The following is a 27,565-nucleotide window of genomic DNA, read 5'->3' on the forward strand; positions in this document are numbered from 1 at the left end:
GCTGCAGCGGAAACGTTTCCTCGTGGAGGTTCTCAAGAAGCTGGTACTGAAATATCTTTAAAAAGGCACTAAGACATTGAGACATAGCAACACTTAAAGCTGTAAGGAAATGTAAGCAGTTTAAAAGGATAATTCTGCACTCCCACTCTTCACCATGTGCTGGAAGAAAAACCTTTCCCACAGCCTAGAGGCATATTGCATTTTCCTGACCATTACTACTAAAAAGAGCGCCAATTGTTTAATCAGAATATATAAATTCTTACAAGTCTGGTAAAACTAAGGCAAATGAACTGCTTCTGAATCTGTGAATGAATGCTCATGTTCTTTTGTTAGTTGCAAAAAAACAATATTGCTTTTTAAAGAATGTTTCTTATTAAGTTTAGAATACTCATTATTCTAGAACCAGAGCTCCGAAATGTGCAGTGTAATACTCCTTGACACCTCAAAGCTATTTCATTTAAAGGAGAAAACTCAAACTGACCTATAATAAGCAGTATTGGGGACTGGCACTCTAATAAAGCCTTAATATTCTAAAACACTATGAGAAGAGCATGCTTTTTCTTTTACTTGTGTTCTAAATGTAGCTACCTACAAGTTAAGGTACTTTTTTTTTCTACAAGGAAAGACCATCCTTTGAGGGAGCTCTTGCTGCCACAGCACAGAATTCAGCTGTTGGTACCCCTGTAAGGCGGAGGCTGCTCCAATGCAGAACATAGAATCATATCACAGAATCAAAGAATGGTTTGAGTTGGAAGGTACCTTAAAGATCCTCTAGTTCCAACCCCCCTGCATAAGTAGGGACACCTTGCACTAGACCAGATTGCTCAGAGTCCCATCCAACCTGACCTTGAACACCTCCAGGGATGGGGCTTCCACAACTTCTCAGACCTTTGCTACTGTTTGAAACATACTCAGAAAACAAGAACCTGTTCAGTGTACAGTTCAGTACCACATGCTTTCATTCTGGCAAAGAAACCTCTAGGGTTTTCTCAGGGCTTGACTGGTCTTTCTATAATATGTTTAAAATTTCAACTCTTAACTGCTTATGTGAAATGGCTGAGGAATTCTCTGCTTTACAGACTACCTCTTTCTCAGTCTCTTGCTTTTTTAAAGTCTAATACAATATTTGGAAGTAAGTAGGGAAAAAGAGAAATTTGTGTTTCCTGTGGTCTTTTGCTTGATGTACCTTTGGCATGCTCCTGAAGACATGGTGGAAGCCCTCTCTCTGGCTTTGTAATTTCTTTCACCCCCATCAGCCCCTAGACCAGGTTTTCCAAAGCAAGTCTCCCTGGCTGTGACACCACTCCCATAACCATTTATTGATTTTTCCCAATGCAATTTGCCCTTTCAAGCCCCTCCCCTTTGATCAGGAGGATCGATGGAAAGACTGTGCTTCTGAATACTTCAGTGCTGTTCCAAGGACTCTGTAATCTCTCTTAATAGTCTTGAGATTTCTCATTTCAGTATCACTGGAGCCCACATGAAACAGCAGCAGTGGACAGCAGTCAGTGGGATGTACAAGCTTGGGTAGTCTTTCAGTGACACCCCTTATGTGAGCCCCTGACAAGCAACAACCTCTCCAGGGAGTGGGTCTGGCTGGCAAATGGGTGTCTCTCTGCCTCTTGGATCAGAGCCTCCCATCACTAGGACCTGTTACTTCCTCTTGTTTGCATTTGTCAATCTACAGTGAGCTGGTTGGGCTGCCTTGTTTGGCTCCAGCAACTTACCTGATCCAGCCTGGTTTTTTTCCTGTCCAGACTGCAGAACCCCAGGTTTGATGTAGAGTACTGGCCTGGCATCATTGATGAGAGGTTTTTCTTTGTGACTCTGTGCTGGGCTCTTTCAAGCAGTTCCCTGTCCTTCTTGAACTGAGGGGCCCAGAACTGGACAAAATACTCCAGATGTGGCCTCACCAACACAGACTAGAGGGGGAGGAGAGCCTCTCTTGATCTGCTAACCACACTCTTGCTAATACACCCCAGGATGCCATTGGCCTTCTTGGCTACAAGAGCACCCTGCTGGCTCATGATCTCCCTCCTGTCCACCAGGACCCCCAGGTCCCTTTCTCCTACACTGCTCTCCAGCAGGTCAGGCCCCAGCCTGTACTGGTACATGGGGTTGTCCAACTATTCCTGAAGTGTTGTGTGGCAAGACAAGAGGACAGAAAAAGAGAAAAAACCCAATTGTCTATGGGCCAAATGAAGCTGATACCAGGAATATTGCCAACCCATGAGTTATTTTTGTCAAAACAAACCACAATACTTCCTTCTACAGTGTATTTGTAGAAACACAAAACATGGTTTTAATGTTGTTGCTGTTAATCCACAATTTGAGGCAGTGTTCTGACATACACCACAGCAGATAGCTGGACTGCAGTGCAAAGTCAGGAACATCCTGTGTGATCTCAGCTGTATATACAAAGGTCTTAAAAATAGGGAGTAGTGTTTTTAAGCATGCTTGACATAAGATACTCAACATCAGTCAAGTGGGGATATTAATGTATAATTTCAGCTCACATTATGGATGTATTACTGTGACACTCCTGTAACAAAATATCAGGACACATGTTGTTTGGGATGGTTCAGTTTTAGGAGGCACTACAAAAGTCTGAAAAAACTGCGACACTGACAAAATGATAGAACAAAGAAAAGCTAAAGTCAGACTTCATCAATATCCTTTTTCTGAAGCTTGGAGTATTCAGACATACTGTTACAGATCCAGGCATACTGTTCTCTGTAGATGCATGAAGTCTTATTTATTTTAAATTGTAAAGCAACAAATTCCCACTACTATTTTAACAGTATTAAATTTCAACTTTTAAGTACTTAGAAAAGTATTAGCAATCTTGTCTGAAGAAACTTCCAACTATTTCAGAACCTGTTCCTTTCCCTGAGGGCAAAAGGTGCTGGATTTGCTCAGGATGGAATTTCTGTTAAATAGTCTTAATTTCAAAACAGATGAGGACTGAATGCATTTTGAACAATGAAAAACTAGTCACACCTGTCAAATAAAGGGAACAAAATATTGTGCTTACCTTCCATGAACAACCATTTTGATTAAAAAAACCCAAACCCAAGACAACTGAGAGTTTAATCTAGTAGATAATTCCCATTTAACAATGTATTACATGTTACTAGAAGGGACATGTTTAAATCATTCTTCCAGCAAATTTCTTTCATTACAATAGTGTTATCTTAAGCATTTCCCCTGTATCCTCTGTCCCCTACCCCCAAATTCTTATGGTCAAATACATAAAGCATTATCTGGGGATATGTAAAACACCAGTCAATGACAGCTGTTATTTCATGTTCTGACTCTTCTTACAGAGTGAAAGAAAATATGGTTACATTATATGTTATATTTACAGTACTTAAGAATGCAAAAATATAATTCTACTGTGATAATCACACATTGTTGTATTTATCAGTCTTTCAAAATTACAGTAGCTTTTAAAGTATTGTAAAGTGATCCATATGTAGCATGGCTAAAGTGAAGACCACTCACTTCTGCAGCCGTTCCAGCTCTGAAGGCAGGTCACAACCTACATAAACTTCATTCATTAAACTGTACTCTAACAGTGCACAAAAACAGGGATCCTGCAAGAGAAGACTTAATTTCAATCATGCTGCTCCGAAGTGTATTGTAAAACAAATTAACAGGACACCTGAATGCAGGAGATTTAATAGGACCTTTTCCAGAAACAGGACTCTACAAATGCTGCAAGCGTGGTGTAACGTGGAAGATACTCAGAGCTGCTCTAGGTTATATTTGTTGCATGCAGGTGTGGAGAATAAACTTTCTTCTCAGACCACTTCTGGGACACTGCTTTTCTTATTATCCAGGAAGTCAGATATAACATCAAATAAAAAACACTCACCTTATTCCCATGGAAGGACTCTGCCTTCAAAAGGAGACCCACTATACTGCTACATTCATTTGGAACAGTCACTTCTACCACCCTCCATTTAAAAAATGAAGCAACTGCATTTTGTTAATAATCTGATTGTATAATGTTATTCAGAGCATGCTTACTGAACTTGGAGTCTGCTGGAGAATTTCAGCATAGAGACTCTGATGTATTCTAGAAAGAAAAAGTAGGTAGGAGCCTGTATGCACAGATCAGCTTTATTATTTCCTTTGTGCTTGGAAGTCTACTGTGTGGGTGGCCTCAACTGTCTGTATTTATAGGAGGAACCTATGGAGTTGGATATTCCCAAATGCAGGCTGATGACACCATACCAATTCTTTACATAATCAGATGTTCCCTTACATCAGATTAATCACCCAGATAATTAATTTACCGTGGCAAATACCACATGCAATTAAAAGATATAAAACCAAAACTTACTTTCACGAGAACATGAGGATTTCCCACAACAATCAGCAAAGCTTTCGCTCTAGTAATTGCTACATTAAATCTCTTTGGGTTAGAAAGAAAGCCCAAATAGGATTTTTCATCACCAAAAGCACCTTCATGAGATCGCACCTAAAAGTAATTATGGATAATTTTAGAAATAATAAGAAAGCAACGTCCCTAGCATAGCCATAACTTTAACATAACATTTGCTTACTGCAGCAATCTGCAGCTTAGTGTCAGTAATGCAAAAGTTGCTTTATAATCCAAATTTCAGCTAGCTATCTCCCACCATTGGCTTTCCCACAGAAGGTCTATTCCCCAACAGGCTGCTAATGCAAATTCAGCCATTTCAAGAGAGTGGCAAGCTAGTTTTATTACCCACAGTAATTTGAAACACAAGATACCCAAAAAACCAGTGGTTTTATCTTTTTGGTAGAAGACATGCTAGTGCTTCTGGTATTCTAATTCTGACAGATGAATGACAATTCACAGTGTCTTTCTGCAAGCCTTCTTTAGTAGTCTCAGTGTGCTTTGACTTAGTTTAGAAAAAAGAACCAAAGCAAGTAGTGTGCTCTAAATAAATGGAGGTGGAAAACTAGTTAATCTGTATTTGAACTGATCTTTGATAGAATAAAATTTCCATTACCTAAATAATGAGTCCTTATAAACAGAAGCAGACTACATACATAAAACTACTTTTAAGAGATAGACAATGCTGGACTGAAAAGCTATGGTATGATGCAGAACAAAGAAAGCAAGCATAGTACCACTGCCCTTGGGGAAAAAAACAACACTGAAAAAAACCAAGCAAGAAAATCCCTCTTTCTCAAAGCCACAGAAGGACCCTCAAAAGCAACTGGGAAGTCATCTGGGAAGTATGCCATTATATGACAATTCTCAAGGGGAAGGTGAAAAAGAATTTAAGAACCTACATCAGCTTTTAGGAGTCAAATAGCAATTGCTTTTTAATACTCTGATTTACACAGTTGTCTCTACTATTAATAATGCACCCAGTTTCCATTCTCTTTATGCAAACTTAAGCAAAAGGTACATTATCTGCATGAAACTAAAAGTCAGCATGAGCGCCTAAAAAGGGTTAAGGTTTACCTCAAAATCAGTTTCCATGCACTGAAAAATAAGCTGTTTTCAAATACTGTGACAGACTGACAAAAATAGAGCTTTTCAATTTTAATTTTTAGAAGCCCTAAACATCAAAAAAGAAACACAAAGAATTAACCACATACAAAAACTCTTCACAGGACCACAAGAAATATACATACTGTTGATAGAATGATAACCTTGTACTCCTGTCCTTGAAACTCTTCTACTGTGCCAACTTTAATGTCTGCCAAATCAACGCTTCTCAGAAGAAGTCTAGTTTTTTCCACCTACAAGAAAGTGTTTTAAGGAACTTATTTTTACATTTGAGAGTGGATTACTTCAAAATGGAAAATATACTACATACACCAGTAGAGGATTTAACACAGATGTCACAGGGAATGCCTACACCAAGCTTAGCCATCATTCTCTAATAAGGTTTTAAAATAAAACTAACTTTTTTCTGAGAAGTATCAACACAGCTTAGAAGGTGAGGTACTCCCTAGCATTATTGAAACAGGAATCAGGGAAGAACAACTTGGACCCATAAATCCTCTCCCTTCCACTGTGCATTGTATCCAAACCCAAGTTTACCACAGATGTGGTAGAGCAAGTGGTTTCCCCAGCCCCTCAAGAAGACTGTGCAGAGATTCCATCTTTGCTTGCCAGCTGCATCACGCAGAATAAAAGAAAGAGGTGAGATGTGACCTTAAGAGCACGCCCAAGACCAGAAAGAGAACAAGGACTCTCATACATTAACATGCTGCTTTGTGTGGGATCAGTATATTACCATGTGCTAAGAGCTGCTAAGAGACTATCCCTCAAGTGCTCCAAGGAATTTGCCAAGAAATAATGCCTACCTGAACTGAAAATATCTCCCTTCCACTGTGCATTGTATCCAAACCCAAGTTTACCACAGATGTGGTAGAGCAAGTGGTTTCCCCAGCCCCTCAAGAAGACTGTGCAGAGATTCCATCTTTGCTTGCCAGCTGCATCACGCAGAATAAAAGAAAGAGGTGAGATGTGACCTTAAGAGCACGCCCAAGACCAGAAAGAGAACAAGGACTCTCATACATTAACATGCTGCTTTGTGTGGGATCAGTATATTACCATGTGCTAAGAGCTGCTAAGAGACTATCCCTCAAGTGCTCCAAGGAATTTGCCAAGAAATAATGCCTACCTGAACTGAAAATAACAGTCAATGACTAGTTTCTAATCAGACTTCCTGCAATGCAAGGTGACTTTTTTTGGAGTGGACATTAGCACTGTATGTCTTGCACCACAGGCAGATGGAACGACAACCATATTAAATGATGTAAGATGCTTTAGGGAGTATAAGAGGTGCAGTCAGACCAACACTACATAAAAATATTTGAAAAATAAATTGTAACTGTAAACATGGGCAGGTCCCTACCTGACCAGTATGATCAGTACAGACAGAGCTCTAATTTGCAAGTGAGCTTTATTCCAAAGGGGTTGGTCTTTTCCACACACCTCAGTGTTTCACCCAAGCCATGCATGCAATGCCATGAATACAGAGGTTGAACATCAAGAAAAACAATATGCACACTGTCCAGAGCATCCTCTGGAAATGAAAAGAGATCTAATCTTTTAAAAATGAAAGCCTTCGCATTCTGCATTTGAAGGCACAGCATTTCAAGTTGACTTTCAACACTTTCTAGAAGTTGCAATAGCAACACAAACTTTAACTCTGATTACAGCACAACTAGGAAGTTTCAATTCCTCTAGTTTTCTCAAAGGCATAACAAGGTGACATACCACCTACTTCCCTACTCCCCAGCACATAGTATGACAGAATCAGACTGCTGTTTTAACCGTTAGCTAATAAATTCTTGACTTGCACTCTTTACTCCCAACAACTGAAAATCTGCTTTTGTCTCCAAAACTGCAATATCTCTTCTTAATAATTTCCTGATTTTTAAAACTTAAAGTAGAATGCCATTCGTGCTGTCATTCTTTAGGCTTAGACTTCAATGGAAACTTCATTAATGATTGATAATACACCGTGTAATATGACACACAACAGTGAAGTGCTGAGATACGCCTCCCTGCTTTACCAAACCATGGCCACAACCACAAATCACAAACCACAAGATGAAACACAGCAACAACAACACTCTAGACACCAGTTATACCTGTTTCCGATACGGTGTAATCACTCCAATGTCAGCCACTGACACTGCAGTGTATTCGCTTTTAGCAAGGTGGCAACAATACTGCATTATCTGAACTGCTTCTGTTGGATTAAACCATGAAGGACTGTGACCTTCACGTAGTTCACTGCCCTGTATTAGGGAAAAGGAAATGATACGATGACCACCACGTGCAGCTCTGACTATGTATCTATTAATAGATTATTCTTATACAACTTAAATGCAAAAAAAAAAAGTGAAGCCTTAATAAACCTGTAGAGTTAGCAGCTTGCATTCATTCTAACCTAGCAAACTCTAATCCAAAGCAATGGAAAGGCAGCTAACTGTAGCTCCATCTTGGTCAATCTGCTACAAATTTAAACTTGCATCAAGATGTCTCCACAATACACACAGCAGCTGCTCAAGCTCTTAGCATACATTTGACTTGGATAGTTTTTTCTAAAACCAGATGGTCAGGAAGTCACATTACTTGCACAAAAAAGTTTCTTTTTTTTTCATAACCTTACTAGAATTCTAAAGAAAACTCACCTAAAAAATCAGCAAGCTTCTATCAGGTCTCCTTATTAATACTTTCACTATATGAACATTTTACATACCCTTATTCCATGAAAAATTAATGGAAATCCCTTCCTGGGCAATCTCCTCCAATGCAGCAATGAACTTACTACTGAAGAGTCTGCACAAACTTCTAGCTCCTTATGATAAAACAATTTAGATGGCAAGGCAAGCAGTGCAGCATGTGACCTGTAATTCTTTACAAGTTTTGTGATCTGCAAAGACAAAAAACTAAATCCATAACTGAAACAGGTAATTGTTCTTCTGACTTCCCAGTACACAGCTCTCAAGCAGATATTGCCTCACCATCCTCTACCATTTAGCTTTTCTAAAGCTGCTGAAGAACTGCATTAAACTGTATTAAAGGCAAAAACTGCAGGTATGATCATCTATCGGTAAATATTTAATCAGTTTTTTGAAGTACAATCTCTTTTCCCTCCAAAGGAAAAAGAAAAAATAGACCTGAATATATGTGATAGATGAATTGGTCATTCTCCAGTTTCTTAAAACACCACATTCTTTTTTAAGAGAGTCAGATTCTTCTCATGGGAACTCCAGGAATGTAACAGGTTGGTGGGTTTTTTTTTTGTTTGTTTTTTTGTTTGTTTAGGTTCTTTGGTTTTTTTGAGGAAGTCTTGACAAGCAGAAAGGGGGCATCAGAACACCTGATAGTTGGCCTTTAGAAACCAGAAATATATTTGCCTTTAAATGAGAGAACGGCCTTAAGGAAGCATTCCAGTCAATAATAACCAGCTCAAAAAACCCCCAAACTTCCTGTAAAAAGTCTAACATATGATACTTAAGTCCAATGGTATCTTTAAAGCCTTAATTTCCTGCTCTCTCATTACATCAATTCTCCTTAAGCACTGCATAAGGAACACACCAATGAAAGTTTGCCTTAACAGATTTTAGGAGGAAGTGTGACAGGTTTTTCTGTGGGCTGAATCCAACCTCCACTTTTCCCCTTACGTCCGCCATCAGATTTCCTCCCTCCTCTACTTACATAGTCATCTTGTCATCTTTTGCTCAGTTTGACTCTTCAAAGTATATTACTATGAGAATTAGGAAGGCATCTTAGTAAGCTTAACTTTAGTCCTTTATTTCAGATTCAGACAAATATTTAAAGCAGCTGAAACATCTGTGCTCATTTAAGCACTATGATACCTCTGCCACTTAACACAGACTTGAGGTACTTCACCATGTAAGAGTTTTGGGAAGCTATCCTTCAGAGGAAAGGGTTATAAAGAAACAGGAACAGTTGTTTTTTTTCCCCTTCCTGGAACATGAAGTTTGCAAAAATAATCTTTATGTTTAAATAGGAGGCTTTGTTTTTCTTTTTATGCTAAAAGTAGAAGTTGCACTTGTTCATTTGTGGAGAACTAAGTTATGACAAACGTGGACAATGAAGAAGGGAATTTGAAGCCATTATTTACAGTTCTGCTTTGTGCACCTTATTTGACTTACTCCACTTTAAGAATAGAGAATCCCTTCAAAGAAGGGCTTTAATGTGCTAGAGGGCTCAGCATCCTTGCTATTCACAATATATATTCAAAATAATCAAGCTTTCCAAGAAAACTGATGCTTAAGATACACTTATCACTAAGCATCAGGGAGTAAAAAAGTGGTAGTGGAACAGCAGGAACCAGAGTTTCTCCTTTTCTTAAGTTTACATGAAAAAATTAAAATTGTAATTTTACTCACCAACAAAGGATTATATGATCCACAGGCACTAAAAGCATCCTCATCTCTCAGATATATCTCTCTTGATGTCAGTCTTTCCAGCAAGGGCATATTTAATCCAAAATTCAGTGCAATTTTAGATTTTATTACTGGTCCTAACTGCTTTGGATCTCCAACAAGTACTATCTGTACATGCAATTAAAAAAATCCATCTTGTATTAAAAGTTTTTGAAAAACAGTTTCAATAACAACATACACACTTTAGAATTCAGAATTCAAAAGTCAATTTGTATAAAGTATTCTGCCTTCCTCCAAACTTCTAATCTGCTTGCATGGAAAGATTAGACCCAGAAGTACATTGTTGCCTTAAGCTAGGAAAGCCTACTTTTATTTTGACATTTTCCACACACTGAATCATGTTCTGCCAATTAGTCTTGTTTTAGATACATAAAAAAATGTGTTTTAAGTGTGGGAAATGGATATTGTGCATGAATAAAACCTATTGCAAGTACGCAGAAGTCCATACTCAATACCATGAAATGGCTGCTTGCATTCTACATCCAACACAAAACCCAAAACAGTACACTAAAACTTCTTTCCTTTCAATAAATGATAGTAAGAAAGCTACCTGTCCATTAGATTCTGAAATCAATCCAATAGGAATCAGGCTCTCTGGTTCACTTGCTTGCCCTGCTTCATCCAGAATCACATGAGTGAAGTGTCCAAGCCTAGAATTAAACAACACGAACCCCAAACCAGGGCTTGTTTTCAGATTAGTTCATTCTGCCACCCTGTGGTTGACCTCAGCAAATTGTTACCTTCAAGCAACTCCATGCACACAGAGCAACGATGGGTATTTTCAACACAGACTATAGAAAAAACAACCCCCTTCCACTTCCCATCTTTGACTTTGTTTACATACCCTAATCTAAACAGCCACTGGTTATCTTAATTAAAACATTGTTTATATCAAGATTAAGGCACTTTCCCTTAATTTTTCTCAATGTCCTTCAGCTATTAAATTAGAACAATACACTTGGCGCAAAGACAATCCTCAGGCTTTGCTTCTACCAAGGCAATCAGGCTTCAGGCAGCCATTTTACAAAGTTAAAATAAAAACCAGAGGAAACTTTAGTTAACAGCACTTGACATGGTGGTTGTTTACAGTTAGTAAAGATGACTTGATAGAAACTCAATACAATATAATTTTTAGTGTAGCAATTAGCAATGTAATTTCCAAGGCTACCACTGGTAGTGGAGGAGAAGTTACTGTGCCAACATTTTTAACATTATTCAAGTTAATTAATAAAATTTACCCTGGAGAAAGTCTCTGCTAAAGAACTAATCAGCTTGCTAGGAAAACAATTTCACAACAGAGGCACATGTGATAAACTGTATTAAAACAGCTCAAGTTAGAGTACAGAGGGTTATATGAAACCTCTGGGTTTTGCAGCATCCAGCTATCTCAGTGATATTCCTGTTTACAGTACTCTACCGTATTTCTGTTTGATAAAACATTCCTGCAGTGCTGCATGTAGTAATAATTATCCTGAACCACGATGCTTTCCGAATGTCATCAGCCTCTTCACAGTAAGGCTTCAGCACATCATCTATTTGCTGCAGGAAGAAAAAGATATTTTGTAAAACAAAATACCACTCTAAAACATAACATTTTTATTTGAATAAAAAAGCCCACTGAAAACTATTTTAGAAGCTGAGCAAAACACTTAGACCCATTCACACACCAAAATGAATTTTTCAATGTCTAAACAAAGTAGTTCATATGCAAGACATCTGTGCTTTCTTGCTTGTAAGGATCAAAATTGAACATATGGACATTACATACACATATGAATATATTCAAATTTATAAAATTCACACACTGTGTGTGTACTTACAAAGATGACAGTCCTACTTGCCTACTTTTCTGTCTAAGTAGTCAGAATTTGGAGATTACTGCTTGATTTCAGTCACAAATTTTAGGATGACTCTGTACATCAAAACATCTTACCACGTGAAACATCCCAGCAGTATGTATGTGCTGCTTGTGGAGTTGAGTACTGCAGGAAACAGGTTAAGATTCTATGATCATACAACCAAACGAAGGATTATGTTCAACATTTTTGTCTATCTGCTGGAAAAGCTGAAGTAATATGTTTGTACTTTGGATAATAAACAAGCCTAGCCAGCCTAATAACCACTGACAGCTAAATTACTACATCAGTATTTTAAGACCAAAATATTGAAATGGAAATACTAACTGGCAGATACCTAGTATTTACCTCTGGTGACCTGTAGGTAGCATTAACTCGGACCATGGCTCCTGGTTTTAACAGATTGCTTTGATGCAGCCGCAAGCAAATCAAATCTGTTGCAGCATTTGATGGTGCACAAACCAAAACTCGACTGTCTGGTAGAGTATAATGTATCTATATTAAAGAAGATGGACATTAAAAAAACATTAGTTAGAGAAGCAGCACTAGCTCAGAAAAGGTCTGTTTTTCTTCACTGAATAAAGGACCCAGAGGAGTTTTGCATATGTTATATTCATACATCTTTTGCAGTTCAAGAACACTAGTCTTGACAGTCATGACTAAGTACTCTCAAACTGAAGTGCAGTGACAGCAGAATTAACTGTTATTTTATGAATGTATACCTGTGCTTCATGAATATATTATGCACTACTAGAATCACAAGTTAGATACTGTTCATTAAAGCTTTAAAGACCAAGACAAGAAGACTTGAAAATAAGCCATTCAGCAATTCAGTTAAATCTGTATCACAGAACCACACAACAGCTTGGGTTGGAAGAGACCTTAAAGATCACCATGTCCCAACCCCCCTGCATGGGCAGGGACATCTCTCACTGGATCAGGTTGCTCAGATCCCTATCCAACCTGGCCTTGAACGCTTCCAGGGATGGGGCTTCCACAACTTCCCTGGGCAACCTGTTCCAGCGCCTCACCACCCTCACACTAAAGAACTTCTTTCTAATGTCTAACCTAAAACTCCCATCTTCCAGTTTTAATCCATTACACCCCTCCACACCATTGCTTTCCCTTGCTGCCCTCCCCAGCTTTCTTGTAGGTCGCCTTCAGGTACTGGAAAGCCAGTATAAGGTCTTTTGGAAACCTTCTCTTCTCCAAGCTGAACAGCCCCAACTCTCTCAGCCTTTCTTCATAGGAGAGGTGCTCCAGCCCTTGGATCATGTTTGTGGTCTTTCTCTGGACTTTCTCCAGGAGCTCCATGTTGGGGGCTCCAGAAATAGACACAGTACTCCAGCTGGAGTCTCACAACCTGAGTAGAGGGGGAGAATCACCTCCCTTGACTTGCTGGCCACACTTCTTTTGATGCAGCCCAGGACATGGCTGGCTTTCTGGGCTGCAAGTGCACACTGCTGGCTCATGTTGAGCTTCTTGTCCACTACCATCTTCAAGTCCTTCTCCTCAAGGCTGTTTTCAACTCATTCTCCACCCAGCCTGTAGCTGTGCTTGGGATTGCCCCAGCCACATGCAGGACCTTGCACTTGGCCTCACTGAACCTCATGCAGTTTGCACGAGCCCACTTCTCCCTGTCACAGAGGTCCCTCTAGACAGACACCCCTCCCTTCCAGCCTGTTGACTTCATCACATGCTTTGGTGTCTTCAGCAAACTTGTTAAGGATGCACTCATACCAAGATCTTTCTTCTTTCATAGAGCTATAGAAAGTGTTACTCAACTTGAGAACTCCTTGGGAAAAAATAATATGGTGGTATTTAGAAAATGACTTCAGTGTTCCAACACTGAAAAGATTAAAGATGACTGACTTGTTATCCACCAATACCTGTAAAATGGCTTCAATTACTGTTACAGTTTTTCCAGTTCCCGGTGGCCCAAAGAGAACATAAGGAATTGGGCGACATTCACCACTCAGTATCCTTTTCACTGCCAACTTCTGTTGCTCATTCAGCATAGGATTGAAAAATTCACCAGCTCTCTGTTGAAGTGTCACAGTTTCACCACCTATAATCAAAATAAGCATATATTAAAATGCCACATAAATATTTTTAACATACATAGATTAAAGAAATTCCAATTCACATTAGGCTGAAAAAATGTTTCATTTTTCTTATGTGGTAACAACTAATAAATTCCTAAAAAATTTTGATTTCATAGAATAGCATGTAAGAAATAAGCCAATAACATTTTAGAAGTATATTGGATCTTTAATAAAACTTTAAAACAGAAAAGAACTATGATTACTTAACCCCACAATCTAAGAACTCTATTCAGCAATTTTAGCATTAGTAAGATTTCAGTAACTTTTAGTAACTGGTACTTCAGGGACAGTATCAGATGACCAGTAGTAAGTCATGACTACTTAAATTTTTTTTCTTAATCCTGTCTGTACTAGTTTAGTTTTAGCATTCTACAGCAGAATCTTTTTAACCCTCGGACAGAAGTTTGTTCTAGGTAATCTATTCCATATTTCTTTAGGCAACCTATTGCTACAAAATTATAAAATCAGCTTTTTGGCAATTAAGTATGATGATATTTAAAGTCACGCTTCAGAAAAACACAGGAATTATCTGGGCTTTCTGAAAACTTTCCTAAAGCTTTAGCATCTTTTTAAAAGTAGCTATCCCAAGGATGAGATACAGCATCCCAATTACAAATTGAAAACTTTGAACATGACAAAACATTTTCCAGTAGAAGACTGGAAAATGATAATTTATTGAGTACAAAATACATCACCAGATGTTTGCTGTCTCCTCCCTCTAAGTGTTCAAGGCCAGGTTGGAAAGGGCTTTGAGCAACTTGGTATAGCACAAGGTGCTCCCTCCCAGAGCAGGGGGGCTGGACCTAGATGGTCTTTTAAAGTCCTTTTCAAACCAAACCACTCTATGATTTTATGAACTGGAAACATTTTAAAGTAATCCACAGAAAGACTCCAATGAAATTTCCTGCTAGTTTCGTTCAAGAATTTATTTTTATAACAACACGACAACATCTAAGAAGTGTCTTACTTCAACCCTGCTTTACTGAAATGATTGCAACCCTAAACTGTCTCTACTTGAATATCATGTAGTAAAGAATACCAGGTTGGTTTGTTAGCACAGTTACTCTCATCGCACCTGTTACATTCATCTCCCTTGATGCCATGCTTTTTGCCTGTTTGTTCTGCAGTTTTTTGACCTGAAAACAGCAAGTGAAGATAAATGCATTTATAACCTTAAGACAAGGGGCAACTATCTTCACTAACACTTCTGAAGTTGCTTGGTTTTAACTTTTCCCAACAGCAATATCCCACTGAATCGAATATCTACGTTGAAGACACTAAGATAGTGGGAGAAGGTGCAGGAACTCCCACTTCCAATTTAAGATATTTAAAATTAGGCTCATGTTAACATCAAACATTTATTTCACAAACACTTTGAAGGTTCCAATGAGAATTTTCAAGCCATGGCCAGGTTAACTTGTTTCCTTACACATAAGTTAACATTCACATTCCATACCACGAAGATGATAGCTCTTTCAGATTACAGCATGGGAGAAAACTGCTTGTAGGGAATGTGGTAAGAAATCTTTCTGTAAGAAATTATAAGGCAAAATCCTCTGAGAAGCTACCATGGGGGGCAAAAGGTTCCCAGGAGAACCAGAATTTGCTTATTGAGACATCATAAGCAATCCACCTTATTGCACAAGATCACCAGGAATTTCAGTAGAAGGCCTGCCTAGGAAAGCATATAACTTCTTGATCAATTTATAAAAAGTTTATTACAAGCGAAAACAAGGACAGGCAATATATAAAAAACACTGCTTAGATAGTTGGGAAAAAAAATAATCAGGGAAGTAAGACAATAAAGTACAGCTGAAGCTAAAATGCGGCAATAACAGAGTAATAAGGGATTTAGCAAATGTGGTGCAAGGCAGACAGTTCAAGAATCACAGGCTCATAGATAAGAATTTATTGATGGCTGATATGGAAAAGAACTCGCTGTTCTTTCTGCCTCACATGCAGGCCTCCAGACTCCCATGCAAAGTGACAGTATGGGAAGGAAAGGAAGAAGTAACAGAAGGGAAGTATCATACTACAAACTGCTTACAGACACCAAATAGAGTAGATGTGATTCACCACACTGATCTGATTGTGGACCCTGCTGCCTATTATCCATAATAATAAATTATCATAAGCCAGGAAATCTGAGAAAGCAGGAGAAAGCAAGAAACCTGGCAAACTATAGCTCATTAGCTTCACTCCAGTCCCCCAGAATATTGTGGAGCACATCCTTCTGGATTCCACGTCATTCACATGACTGGAAAAAGGGTGACTGGGAATAGTCAGCATGGCTAAACCACAGGGCAGACCTTTCATGACCAAAGTGAGTTTTCTCTATGATGAGGAAACTTACGTGGACAGACTTTTACAGCTACAAAAGAAAAGCAGTCATTTTAATACTCCTTGATCTCAGCAAGGCTTTTGAAATGGTTTATTTAGCACATCATTTATAATTGTAGCCTGAGGACATTTTAGCTAGATCAACAGATGAGTTGAAAACTGACTGAACTACTGGGCTCAAAGAATATTAATCTATAGTTTGATACTAGCTGGAAGCTGGCCAAAAGCCAAGAACCCCAGGTTTGTTGGGACACTTATTATTCAGTATTTTCATCAATGACTGGGATAAGACCAGGTAACACCCTTGAAAAATTTGCAAACAAAATCGGAGTCATACCTTGTATGTCTGATGGTGCATCTTCGGTTCAGGGGGACCATGAGAAACTTGACAACAGAGCCAACAGAAAACTCATGAAATGAAATTCAGTAAGGAGAAGTGGAAAGCTCCTCACCTGGAACTGCCAAACTGTACGAACCAAGACAGGCTGAGAATATGCAAAGTATTAATCCTCAGGCCTTTTGCTGGATCCTGGGTTACTGTGGATGCTAGAACTGCATGCAAGCCAATAAAGTGTTCTTGTTATGAACTGAAGAGGCTGAGAGAACTTGGATTTGTAATTTGGCCATGAAGAAGCGAAGAGGCAGTCCAATAGCCCACAATGGCTTAAATAAGTTATAAATAAAGAGAGACTAATTCTTTTTTGTGGTCACACATGATATTAACAAGAGACCACATCCTCAAGTTGCAGGTGAAAGATTCATACTGGGGATTAGGAAAAAATCTTGAGTGGAAAGTGGTAAAAGCAGAAGTTATGGAATCTCTAGAGAAAAAGAAACATGTCCCACCCATTCCAAAAATGACTTCATTTGGTGTTTGTGACAGTCCTGCTTCAAATGGGAAGGACAAATAGGTAAACTTCTGAAGTCCTTTCCTTGGAAAGATTTCTACATTTTCTTCACATAATTTAACTAGCAGTTAAGAAGCCTGGATAAATTTACTCACAACAGGATGACTACCCATCATATTATTATTTCCTGCCACAATGACAGAACTTAAGTATCTACTCAACAGAAGGAAAACTAGTCTAAGGCAAATCTGACAATTTCAATTATAACACAATTTTTTTTTACAAGCACCTTCCATCTGACATTACACAATTCCTTTCTAACAATAGCTGTAGAGTAGTTATCTCTTACCAAGCTGAATGGTACTCAGCATTTTAGGGAATATTTACAGAACAGATACCTTACTTTCCTGCTGGGAACACTGTTCCAGGCCACTATCAACACCACAATTCTCAGTAGTATTCTGGGTCTTGATAGCTTGTGGTGATTTCAGGACAAGCTTTTCTGGAAATAGCACTTCCAATTTAGAAGAAAAAGAGAAATTTGAAAGCCACAAACACTTTGCACATTTCACTGGCTACATTACTGTTGATATATCAGCTTGCACTAAGGTTGCCCGAACTGATTTATTGAAGTGGTAATGACCTGTGTGAAGTTCACACAGATTGTTCTACTCAACTACCAAAGACGACAGTGCTTTTTAATACATTCTGAGGTAACACAAAATACTGCCATTTTACTTCCTACTATTGTAACAGTATGATTTCCATAGTTCTTATTGGCTCAAACAGTTCACAAAAGTTCATTTCCACCCCTCTCTCCTGCAATTGGCCAACAGATGAAATCATTCTGATGACACCTACTCTAAGTCAGAATTGTTTAAAAAGAAAACACAACACCAAAAAGACAGATCTCCTATAAGAGCAAATTACAATGCATTATTTTCAGTATGCCCTGATTTAAAAGCAATATAAAACAAGATTCCCCTCAAACTCCTCTAAACAGCTTAAGTCAACTGAAGTGTACCTTTTTCACCCAGGCAGGTAGCTTGTTCAACTGCCAACTGGCATCGCCTGCTAGTAATCCTGTTATCAGAATACACATTTGTAGATTAAAAGTAAAAACTTACATTTCCATAACTACAGTAGCACACACAAGGTATCCAGTATTTTTTACTATGCACCAGTGCATATAAATAGCAGTTTTATATAAACCCACTTTTTTTTTTAAAGACGTATCTATTGAGAAATATGCTGCATAAGTGCCAATCAACAGTTTTGCTATGCTGCAACATTAATACATAGATTCTTTAGGTCTTCAGTAAGAAAAAGATGGCCTGGTGTTACAGACTTAGTCTTTCAAAGTTCTCTGCAAACTAATTTTACAGAAAATATTAAGTAACTCTGTACAGATAATAACATCCCTCAAATAAGACAAAAGTATAAAAAAAGGGAACAGTTTTGCTATGCTGCAACATTAATACATAGATTCTTTAGGTCTTCAGTAAGAAAAAGATGGCCTGGTGTTACAGACTTAGTCTTTCAAAGTTCTCTGCAAACTAATTTTACAGAAAATATTAAGTAACTCTGTACAGATAATAACCTTCCGATAATAAGACAAAAGTATAAAAAAAGGGGTGGTTAACATCAGCAGTTTTTTGCATAGTCTTGCAGCAACGGTAGTATAGTTTTTCCTTAAAAAAAACCCCCACAACAATACAACAGAACACCACATGAAAAAAAACCCAAACCAAACCACTCTTCCTCATCCTTCCCACCATTTCACTGCCTGGCACTGGAGCAATCATTTAGAGAAGCTTAAGACAAGAATACTTTGTATACTGTGACTACAGTTGCAGTTGTTTACCAATGACTGTAGTAGCCAAGGTGTGTGGGGGAAAGAGGTGAAAGAATTGGCAAGATCTTTACTATGTCTTTCTTCTCTGTATCCACCAGAGCAACCAACTGACAGTCAGGTATATTTTCCAAATCTCTTTACTAGAGGAATCAAACTCAGATTTGTGTAAACTTCTAAAAATACCTGCAATGAACAAATTCCACATCCATGGGTTCCAAGTTGTAAGCCTGTTCAAAGTCTGCATTACATTTAAGAAAAACATCTTCATTACATATCTGTTGCAAAGATTAAAAATGTCAGTTTACAAATGAAAGTTGAATACTTTAAACAAATAAATGTCTTTGAAAGTATTCAACCTTCCCCCCCTATCAGGTCCAAAACCAACACTTAGATTTACCAGCTGTCAACGTATTGCATATCTAAATTATGTTGTGAGTGCTCTCAGAGAAGGTCAAGATTATAATCTAGGAAGATGAGGGAAGTCAAAGCCTTCAAAAAATACAATAAAAACACAAGATCACCACTCAGAATGTAGATAAAACAAGTATAGCTACCAAGAAGTCAGGTTAAACTACTCTAACTCCAGAACTTGCCAGGTTCCCCTTTGAAACCTGTGGGTCACAGCATTTTCAACAGGAGATACATCTTGCTTACCTCAGTAATATAGGCAATGTACTCTATTATATGGTCAGAGTAGACCTGACTTTTCAGTATCACCTTATCACCTATTTGTAAACAAAGTTAAAAGACAACACACTGTTATACAGAATAGTAATATTCTCACCACAGCACTTAATTTCTTCCTCTTCTGTATGGTTGAACTAGGAATTTTCAGGATGCTAGATGTTAACTAACTTCAGTAAAGTTACTGTAACCTGAACACCTGTTCTGAAATGCCTTATGCAGTAGTACACTACATTTTAAAAGGCACCTAATATTGATGCCATCAGACAATACCTCCTGAAGATGTTATATTCTACTCTTTGAGATTCTGAATTAAATTTTAACTACTCTCCTAGTTTTTACCTGTAATACACCTATTGTTTAAGTTACTACTACATTTAAGTTTATTTTTGCTTGAAAGCCCCATCAATTTTTGCACATGGAAAATCCTATCAGATTGTAACGTGCATAAGAACAGACATGCAATGCAGTTTCCAAAAGCAGCCACGATGAGACTCACACTGAGACACTAATAGTGCAGCTAAGTTAGTAAGTTTGTATTAAAATATGTGAAAGACTTCTTTCAACAAATGAATAAACAACAGACTTTGTATTGCACTGAAAATATTGTTCAACATGCTATTTTGCTTTATCTCACATTAATTACTACCTGGAATCAGGTGAGGTCTGCCTTCTTCCACTCCTGGCACTTCCAACACTAAAAAGTCCCCATTCCTTTTCAAAGTAACCCCACTCATGTTAAAGTCTTTTATCTCCATTTCTGCACAGATGTCTTCAAGCCACAAGAGAGTGGAAAACCGTGCTTTATAATTACATAGATTAAGATGCTGAAAAACAGAACAGTATACTGTACCTTCTACACAAATGGAACACACAAAACAACTCTTAAGACAAACTGCACAGCAACTGTCAATTAAGGCACCTAAATACATGTATCTATACACTAGCTAGTATTTTAAATTCCCCCAGTAGTCAATGCAGAATTAATACAGCCCCTGGAGTTCAGATGCAACAGCCATTCAGCTGAACACTCAATCAAGCCTCTCCCAGTTACACTGGCAGCTTCAAAATCTGAATTCAAAGGCAGCCTACAAACAGAATTCTATGCTCAGCAATTCCAGAAAGCATAAAATCTAAGTACACCAGGCAGAAACAGGTGAAGTGGTAAGAGTCACATCAGACTTGGCCCTGGCTGGTGATAATAAAACTAATGGGCAAGCTGAAGGAACCTGAACTTTCTCCCTTAGAGCTTAGTGTATCTCACTGAAGAGGTACTTTCCAGCAGTGCAATGCTTTCCATTTGGTCTCCTCTCACTCAAATACAAGGTGAATGAGCAGCTTTTTTATGGAGCAGACTTAAAACAGTTACCAGAACTTAAGACATGGTTAAAAAAAGTTACACTTAATGACAGGCTTTCAGTGTAAAGTTATTTCAAACAGTAGTTTTCTCTTTTTTTGAGAGGATCACTAATCTGCTATCACAACACCATGGCCTCAGGTTTTCTGTGAGCTGCTTAGAAAGCAGATGACATACCCATTCACATTTTTTAAAAATTAAGGTTTAGACCCAGTTTATAAGTCTTTAAAAAGGTACAGGGGGAAAAATGAGTTGCAGCAATGTTCTACCAGAAATCAGGACAAAATTTGGAGAAGTCACTCCAATATTCTTGTTAAGAGTCCAGGGCTTGGGGTTTTTTAAAATTTTTTTAAAATTTATTCTGAAATTGCTATACTTCTGTGAACAAGCCATAGTGAATTAAATCTGAGGAGTTTTTAAAGCAAAGTTTTGAAAAAATCAGAAAAGCATAATCTATTATTACAATAACTGAAGAATTTCTGCTTTCATTTGCTATGAAACAATTGCTGGACTACTGTCTGACACCTCAAAAAACCCTTTCAAAAGACACCTTAAAAGTGAGAGTGAAGAGGAATCGTTCAGTTTCTGTAGTACCTCTCCCTTGCCCCAGTACATTTCTACTCCCTTTTCAGTTTTTCACATTTACCCTTTCATGCTCTTGTAAGCTTGGATTCTGTGACATACTGAAACCCATAAAAGTTACAAGTTGGACTTACGTCTACTTGGTGACAATATTACATAATCTTCTGACACAGCAAGGGCTACACATTTTTGCTAAATTAAAGCCAGCTTAAGCAAACACATTCCCATAAAATATATTTTCTTCTATAAACCTAAACTTGCATACCTCTGCTAGGAGAGGTTGAAAGGTCAGTATGTCTAACTTCTGCTCCACACATTTTCTTAACTCAGCTGGTATGGTATAATGTGGGAGAAAGCTTGGCAACCGCTTTCTGCGAGTTCTGAAACAAAAATGTACAACATAGCATTTAGCTTTCTTGAGTTCTTTACGTGAAAACCAGCTAAGTAACATGCCCAATCACAAGGCTATAAACCAAAACACACACAACAGGTCCAGTGATTCCTTCAAAGTGACAATGGAGAAGTATGCTATGTTTGAAATCGTGCACCTGCTTTTTTGCTTTATGGGTATTTTTATAACTATATTCTAAGTATATTGGAAGCTTATTTGCAAAAGGAAGAGTTCTGAATGAAAGATGCAAGACATTTATCAGATCATAGAATCACAGAATCCCAGAATCCTAGGGGTTGGAAGGGACCTCAAAAGATCATCTAGTCCAACCCCCCTGCCAGAGCAGGGTCACCTAGAGCACATCACACAGGAATGCGTCCAGGCAGGTTTTAAATGTCTCCAGCACAGTAGACTCCACAGCCTCTCTGGGCAGCCTATTCCAGTGCTCTGTCACTCTCACAGTAAAGAAGTCCTTATTGATATTCACATGGAACCTCCTATGCTCCAGTTTGCATCCATTGTCCCTTGTCCTATCACTGGTTGTCACTGAAAAAAGTTTGGCTCCATCATCCTGACACTCACCCTTCACATATTTGTAAACATAGATACAGATATCAAAGTTGCTTGAGGAATTCAGCTCACTCTCTCAAAAAACTATTTCTTATTTACTTTTTTCTTAATAACACAACTGCTACTTGTAGATTACTATCCAACAGTGTTCATCTTGTCACCAGATTATATACCAGAAAGAGTTCCTATTTGACAAATCTACAAAGAAATAAATCATGTCATTATAAAAAAACAACCTCTTCCATCAATAACATCCACAATTAACTTGTTTACCACGTACATATATACATGGACAGACTGTCCCAGTCTCACTTTTTTTTTTTTGTCGTCAGTGTTATAGAATGCATATAGCAATACCACTCAGAGCAGTATTACAGTTTACTTTTTGCTCTAATTCACACTACCTTCTGTATGTAGGGGCAACCACTGTTGTCTTCCTTGGATGAGGTTCTGGAATAATCTTATGTTTTTTTGGAGAAAATGGTTTCCCAGGTGCTATCAGTAATTCTTCTTCATTTGTTACAGTTGCTTCAATACAGCGCCCAACAGTAAAATCCGAAAAACCAAGCAACAGGAGTTCTTTACTGTATCCAGGATTTCTTCAAGTGAGCAGAAGTTACATTCTTAAAACCACTACACTCACACTTTATCTTCCCCAGCCATCAGTATTTTTAAAACAAAATTCTAGATTCTCATTTCAGTAACATATGAGAACTGCTAACTTAGGGTAACTTCTCACACTTCCAAAAGGAAGTGAGCTCAATCCAGCTATCTTAATTAAAACAGAGTAAAAATCTCAACCCCTTTAATTTAATCAAAAGCTTCAGTAAAGAACAAAATCCCACCCCTCAACATCCTAGGTACAGCATTAATACTTCTGTCACAAGGAACACCTTGGAATTACTGTTACTGAAAAAGATAAGCCAAACATTTCCACTACAGAAACCTGAAGCATATCCCTTCAGTGCAGCAACACCTTTGCTCCACCTTGCTTAAGGGTACTCAGAACCAAACCCTAACTGTAATCACATCAAGTGGAGAATGCAGGGAAGATCCTTTGTTTCTGAAAAACATACTTCATTGTGTAAGATTTTAAAGCACATCACTGGCTTTGAAATCCTTCAATGAGTTCAATCTCTGTGCTATCCAGAGTCCAGTTCTGTCCTTGAAAATAACTACACAGTCCCAACATTTTGCCTGAAACAAGTGCATCCCAGAAGGATTCTGCCTTACTTTCTCCAGAAGTTCCAGCTTTTCCTGCCAACTAACACTACCTGCTCAGATACACCAAATTATTTTTTCAAGGATCTTCTAAGATGTGCAACCACTTCCACTATAAATTATACCTTAAAGGAAGAACTGCATTTTTTAAATATAACCTACATTTCATGCCACAAGATAGGAAGTTTTGAAATCAATGTGTGTAGCAACATGAATATGTCATTAGGGTACTGAGAATGGACGAAACATAGATATAACTCAACAGTTCCCAGGAAATATGCTCATGGAGCGATGGGTTTCCTGAAAAGAATTTAACCAGCTACAGGCACTATCCTCACCTTATTGCCTTTCTTAGGGGAAGTTATCTACTCCCACTGTATTTCTTCATTTACTACAAGCATTTTGTTTTGACAAAAATCAGAATAAAGCAGTAAAATGCTTAATGCTTTCAAGGTCTAATGTAAATTTCCACATAATTTGCTAATATGGACTGGCTTAATTTATCCTATACCAAAAAGAGAACTGTGCCCAGAATACAGAGATCCTGAAATCAATTTTTATGACTTCTTTCCTTTTTACTGGTCAGAATCAATGGAAAGAAATACTTACACAGCTGTGCATATGACTATTATGAATGTCTTTCCCCCTGGTGGTATGACAATTTCCTCAGTAATACTGACACTCTTTTTGGATTGTTCCACATCTTCTTGATGTTCATTTACTCCATTAAGTAGATTTTCATCTTTCACAAAGGAAAAGTTTCCTTTTTTTCTTGTTAAATCTGTATCCTGAGAATTAAGTCCTTCTGTAGTAAACAGATGATAATAAACTCTGTTAGCACAACTGCTATCCTTGGCATATGCAAGTATTGTCAAACAAACCTACAGGTCTTCTGAGGAGTTAACACTCAATACACAACTTTAAAATTTTACTGTACCTTGAAGGACCATATTCTTCATGTTGGATGCATTATTCAAGGACTCATCTGTCATTCTTCCACTATTGTTACACAAATTAACTACAGCTGTTGAGAGGCTTTCTTGTTTTGTTGGAGAAGATAAGAGATATGCTTCCGGACTGTCCTCACATTTTTGAGGAATCTGAAAACTGAATTGCTTGTCTTTCACCCATCCAGCCAATCTGCAGTTGATTAAGGACTGTGGCACACTCCCTTTATTCCTAGAAGTAGTCATGTAATTAATTACATAATTAAAGACATAGTTTATGTTCTTCGGAAGCTTAATTCTACCTGAAGTCAAATACAACTGTCTGTGACAGGTGAGTTCACGATTATTTTAGAACTCCTATCAGCTACCATATGAAGCAGACAGAAACACTGTGAAAAAAAAGCCAACAAAAACTGTGGTAACATATTTATCATTGGGTAACTAACTCTCAGGAACCTCATAGCAACAAACAGAGGTATTCCAAGTGTGAACTAATTTGAGCATCTATGCCCGTATGTGAAAAAGACACCCAAAACCAAAAGAAAAAAAACCTGTGGCACACTCCCTTTATTCCTAGAAGTAGTCATGTAATTAATTACATAATTAAAGACATAGTTTATGTTCTTCGGAAGCTTAATTCTACCTGAAGTCAAATACAACTGTCTGTGACAGGTGAGTTCACGATTATTTTAGAACTCCTATCAGCTACCATATGAAGCAGACAGAAACACTGTGAAAAAAAAGCCAACAAAAACTGTGGTAACATATTTATCATTGGGTAACTAACTCTCAGGAACCTCATAGCAACAAACAGAGGTATTCCAAGTGTGAACTAATTTGAGCATCTATGCCCGTATGTGAAAACAAGGATTTGCCAACATAGTTCTTCAGCATCCAACTTAAAGATACCCAAAACAATTAGAAAAAAAATCTAGTCTGCTTTTAATATGTAAGTATGCAACAATCCCCCTGTGCCAAGATTCTGAAAATGGTGGCATACCTGCAGTTTAAAAAACACCCTTACAAGTAAATGCATTTACTTTAACCCTAATTACAGAAAGGATTTAGTTAGGATTGAAAAGAAACATAGTGCTTTGAAATTCCCCAATCCTATCTGCAAGACAGATGCTCAATAAAAAGACTATCCTAGAGACATTACGTTCTCTTTAATTCTATAGTATTTGGGGGTTACTTGAAGACCACGAACTACAAGGCTAAACTATGAGACTTCTGTATGAAAGACATGTTTACAGACTATGGAGACTAAGGAAGGACACTTAGAATAATCAGAAAGGCTTACTCTATCCAAATGATCATTCTTTTAGATTCCCCCTGCTTCAAAGTTCCAAAATTAGTTGTTCTTGATACTTCCAACCCTCCTTTGTCTGTCATTAAGTCTTCATCAGGCTCATCCAGATTGACTCCACCAGAGTGAGTCTGACTGTAAAAATAATTTTAGCTGACAATTTTTAAACACATATAAGACTGCACAAATACCTTAGATTGAGCACAAGTTTCAGAATCACTATACCAAAGCTCAGTTGCAGTGTTTAGGAAGAAGCAGGTGAGAGGGTTCACTTTTTTCTCTGCTACTTAACACTTCCAAGACAGTTGGATTACCTTTACTAATTTAAGTAGAAAATTAGAAACAAACAAGCCTTCTGTCAGCAGCACAGTAAACCAGTGTAAAACTTTGGATACAAGACTAAAATGATTAAGAAGCTAGTTCATTTTTGTTGAATCAAATGAGCTGAATCAAATGGTGACTGAAGCTGTTACAGCTCTCCCTGGGAGTTGAACCAAGACAAAATGAAGAGCAGCTCCTTAGAAAGAGTCCTGATTAGCCCTGGAGCTTCAGAGGTAGAATAACTTGACTGGAAATGTTTCAGCATGTACCTTAAGCACTTATATATGTCTTCTGCTTACTGCTACAATCTGAAGGCAGCAAAGTGAAGAAACTGAAAAAAGCTGAAAACCAAAAAGCTCTCCTAAGAACTGCTATCACTCTTGCTACTGATGAAAACTGCCAATGAAACCAGAGTCACATGCTCTTCCTTGTCTGAGACAGTGATCATAACTCTAACCTCAGTCTCAGCTACCTGTTGAAACTATTAAAAAATGGTTTCTCTTCAACAATTAAGAAACTATTCAGTTAGATAAACTCGCACCAGAATAACTTGGAAATATTTTTATAGACTTGCCAATATTTACATACCCTAAGTATTCCTTAGTTATCTAATACAATTAAATATAAAACGACTGCAGCTGTTTTTTATTCTCTACATCAATTTACTAGCAAAGCCCACTAGATGTCCCCCATTGCAGCTTAAGATCACTAATTGTTTTTATATGGTAGAAAATATACTGAGAAATCAACCCTGAGGCCTATTTCTGTAGCTTGGCTTTAGCAATAATTATCTGTATAAAATCAGTCATTAAAAATAAGTACAACTGAAAAGATAAGTGAACAAATTATACTGCTATGCAAAGTGAGGTAAACACTTTGAGCTCCACCTAGTTAAGATTTAAATATATTAGAGCTATTCTCTCCAGTGAAAACAAACAGATTACTCCGTTATTCATAGTTTCTTTGAAGACATGTACTGCCCTTATCTACATTGCCCAGAGACCATACAAGGTAAGTTCTCCCAAGGACTATGTCAAATAAGTTGACAAGTCAAACTCTGGATCTTTGCTGCAGAACTGCTACTGATTAGTTGTTGTTTGTTCTCCATTTGTGTCATTGATTATTTCACAAAATTTTGCTGCTTCCCCATACTGAACACAATCTACTTTTTCTGCAATCTGTCCAGATCCTCCTCACAAAGCATATGCCATCTAACATGCCTGCAGAACCTTGCAGTTTG

The 27,565-nt window shown here is 37.8% G+C and overlaps 1 protein-coding gene across 1 annotated transcript in view; it reads right to left on the reverse strand.

The window, feature by feature from the left end:
• MOV10L1 (Mov10 RISC complex RNA helicase like 1) overlaps positions 1 to 27,565 on the reverse strand; it is a 40,073-nt gene that overhangs the window by 5,398 nt on the left and 7,110 nt on the right. The window contains exons 6-26 of the mRNA XM_009999443.1: positions 25,999 to 26,139; positions 24,689 to 24,930; positions 24,361 to 24,556; positions 22,935 to 23,129; positions 21,835 to 21,949; positions 20,280 to 20,457; positions 19,601 to 19,671; positions 19,130 to 19,221; positions 18,116 to 18,174; positions 17,490 to 17,605; positions 15,009 to 15,039; positions 13,688 to 13,866; positions 12,147 to 12,293; positions 11,360 to 11,481; positions 10,493 to 10,592; positions 9,886 to 10,050; positions 8,226 to 8,399; positions 7,612 to 7,761; positions 5,638 to 5,745; positions 4,349 to 4,486; positions 3,505 to 3,596 (exon numbers count right to left, since the gene is read on the reverse strand). Coding sequence (XP_009997745.1) covers positions 3,505 to 3,596; positions 4,349 to 4,486; positions 5,638 to 5,745; positions 7,612 to 7,761; positions 8,226 to 8,399; positions 9,886 to 10,050; positions 10,493 to 10,592; positions 11,360 to 11,481; positions 12,147 to 12,293; positions 13,688 to 13,866; positions 15,009 to 15,039; positions 17,490 to 17,605; positions 18,116 to 18,174; positions 19,130 to 19,221; positions 19,601 to 19,671; positions 20,280 to 20,457; positions 21,835 to 21,949; positions 22,935 to 23,129; positions 24,361 to 24,556; positions 24,689 to 24,930; positions 25,999 to 26,139 — 2,811 coding nt within the window. The remainder of the gene's footprint in view (positions 1 to 3,504; positions 3,597 to 4,348; positions 4,487 to 5,637; positions 5,746 to 7,611; positions 7,762 to 8,225; positions 8,400 to 9,885; positions 10,051 to 10,492; positions 10,593 to 11,359; positions 11,482 to 12,146; positions 12,294 to 13,687; positions 13,867 to 15,008; positions 15,040 to 17,489; positions 17,606 to 18,115; positions 18,175 to 19,129; positions 19,222 to 19,600; positions 19,672 to 20,279; positions 20,458 to 21,834; positions 21,950 to 22,934; positions 23,130 to 24,360; positions 24,557 to 24,688; positions 24,931 to 25,998; positions 26,140 to 27,565) is intronic.

This window comes from Chaetura pelagica, unplaced genomic scaffold (assembly GCF_000747805.2).
Source record: "Chaetura pelagica isolate M959 unplaced genomic scaffold, ChaPel_1.0 scaffold15, whole genome shotgun sequence".
Lineage (NCBI taxonomy): Eukaryota > Metazoa > Chordata > Aves > Apodiformes > Apodidae > Chaetura > Chaetura pelagica.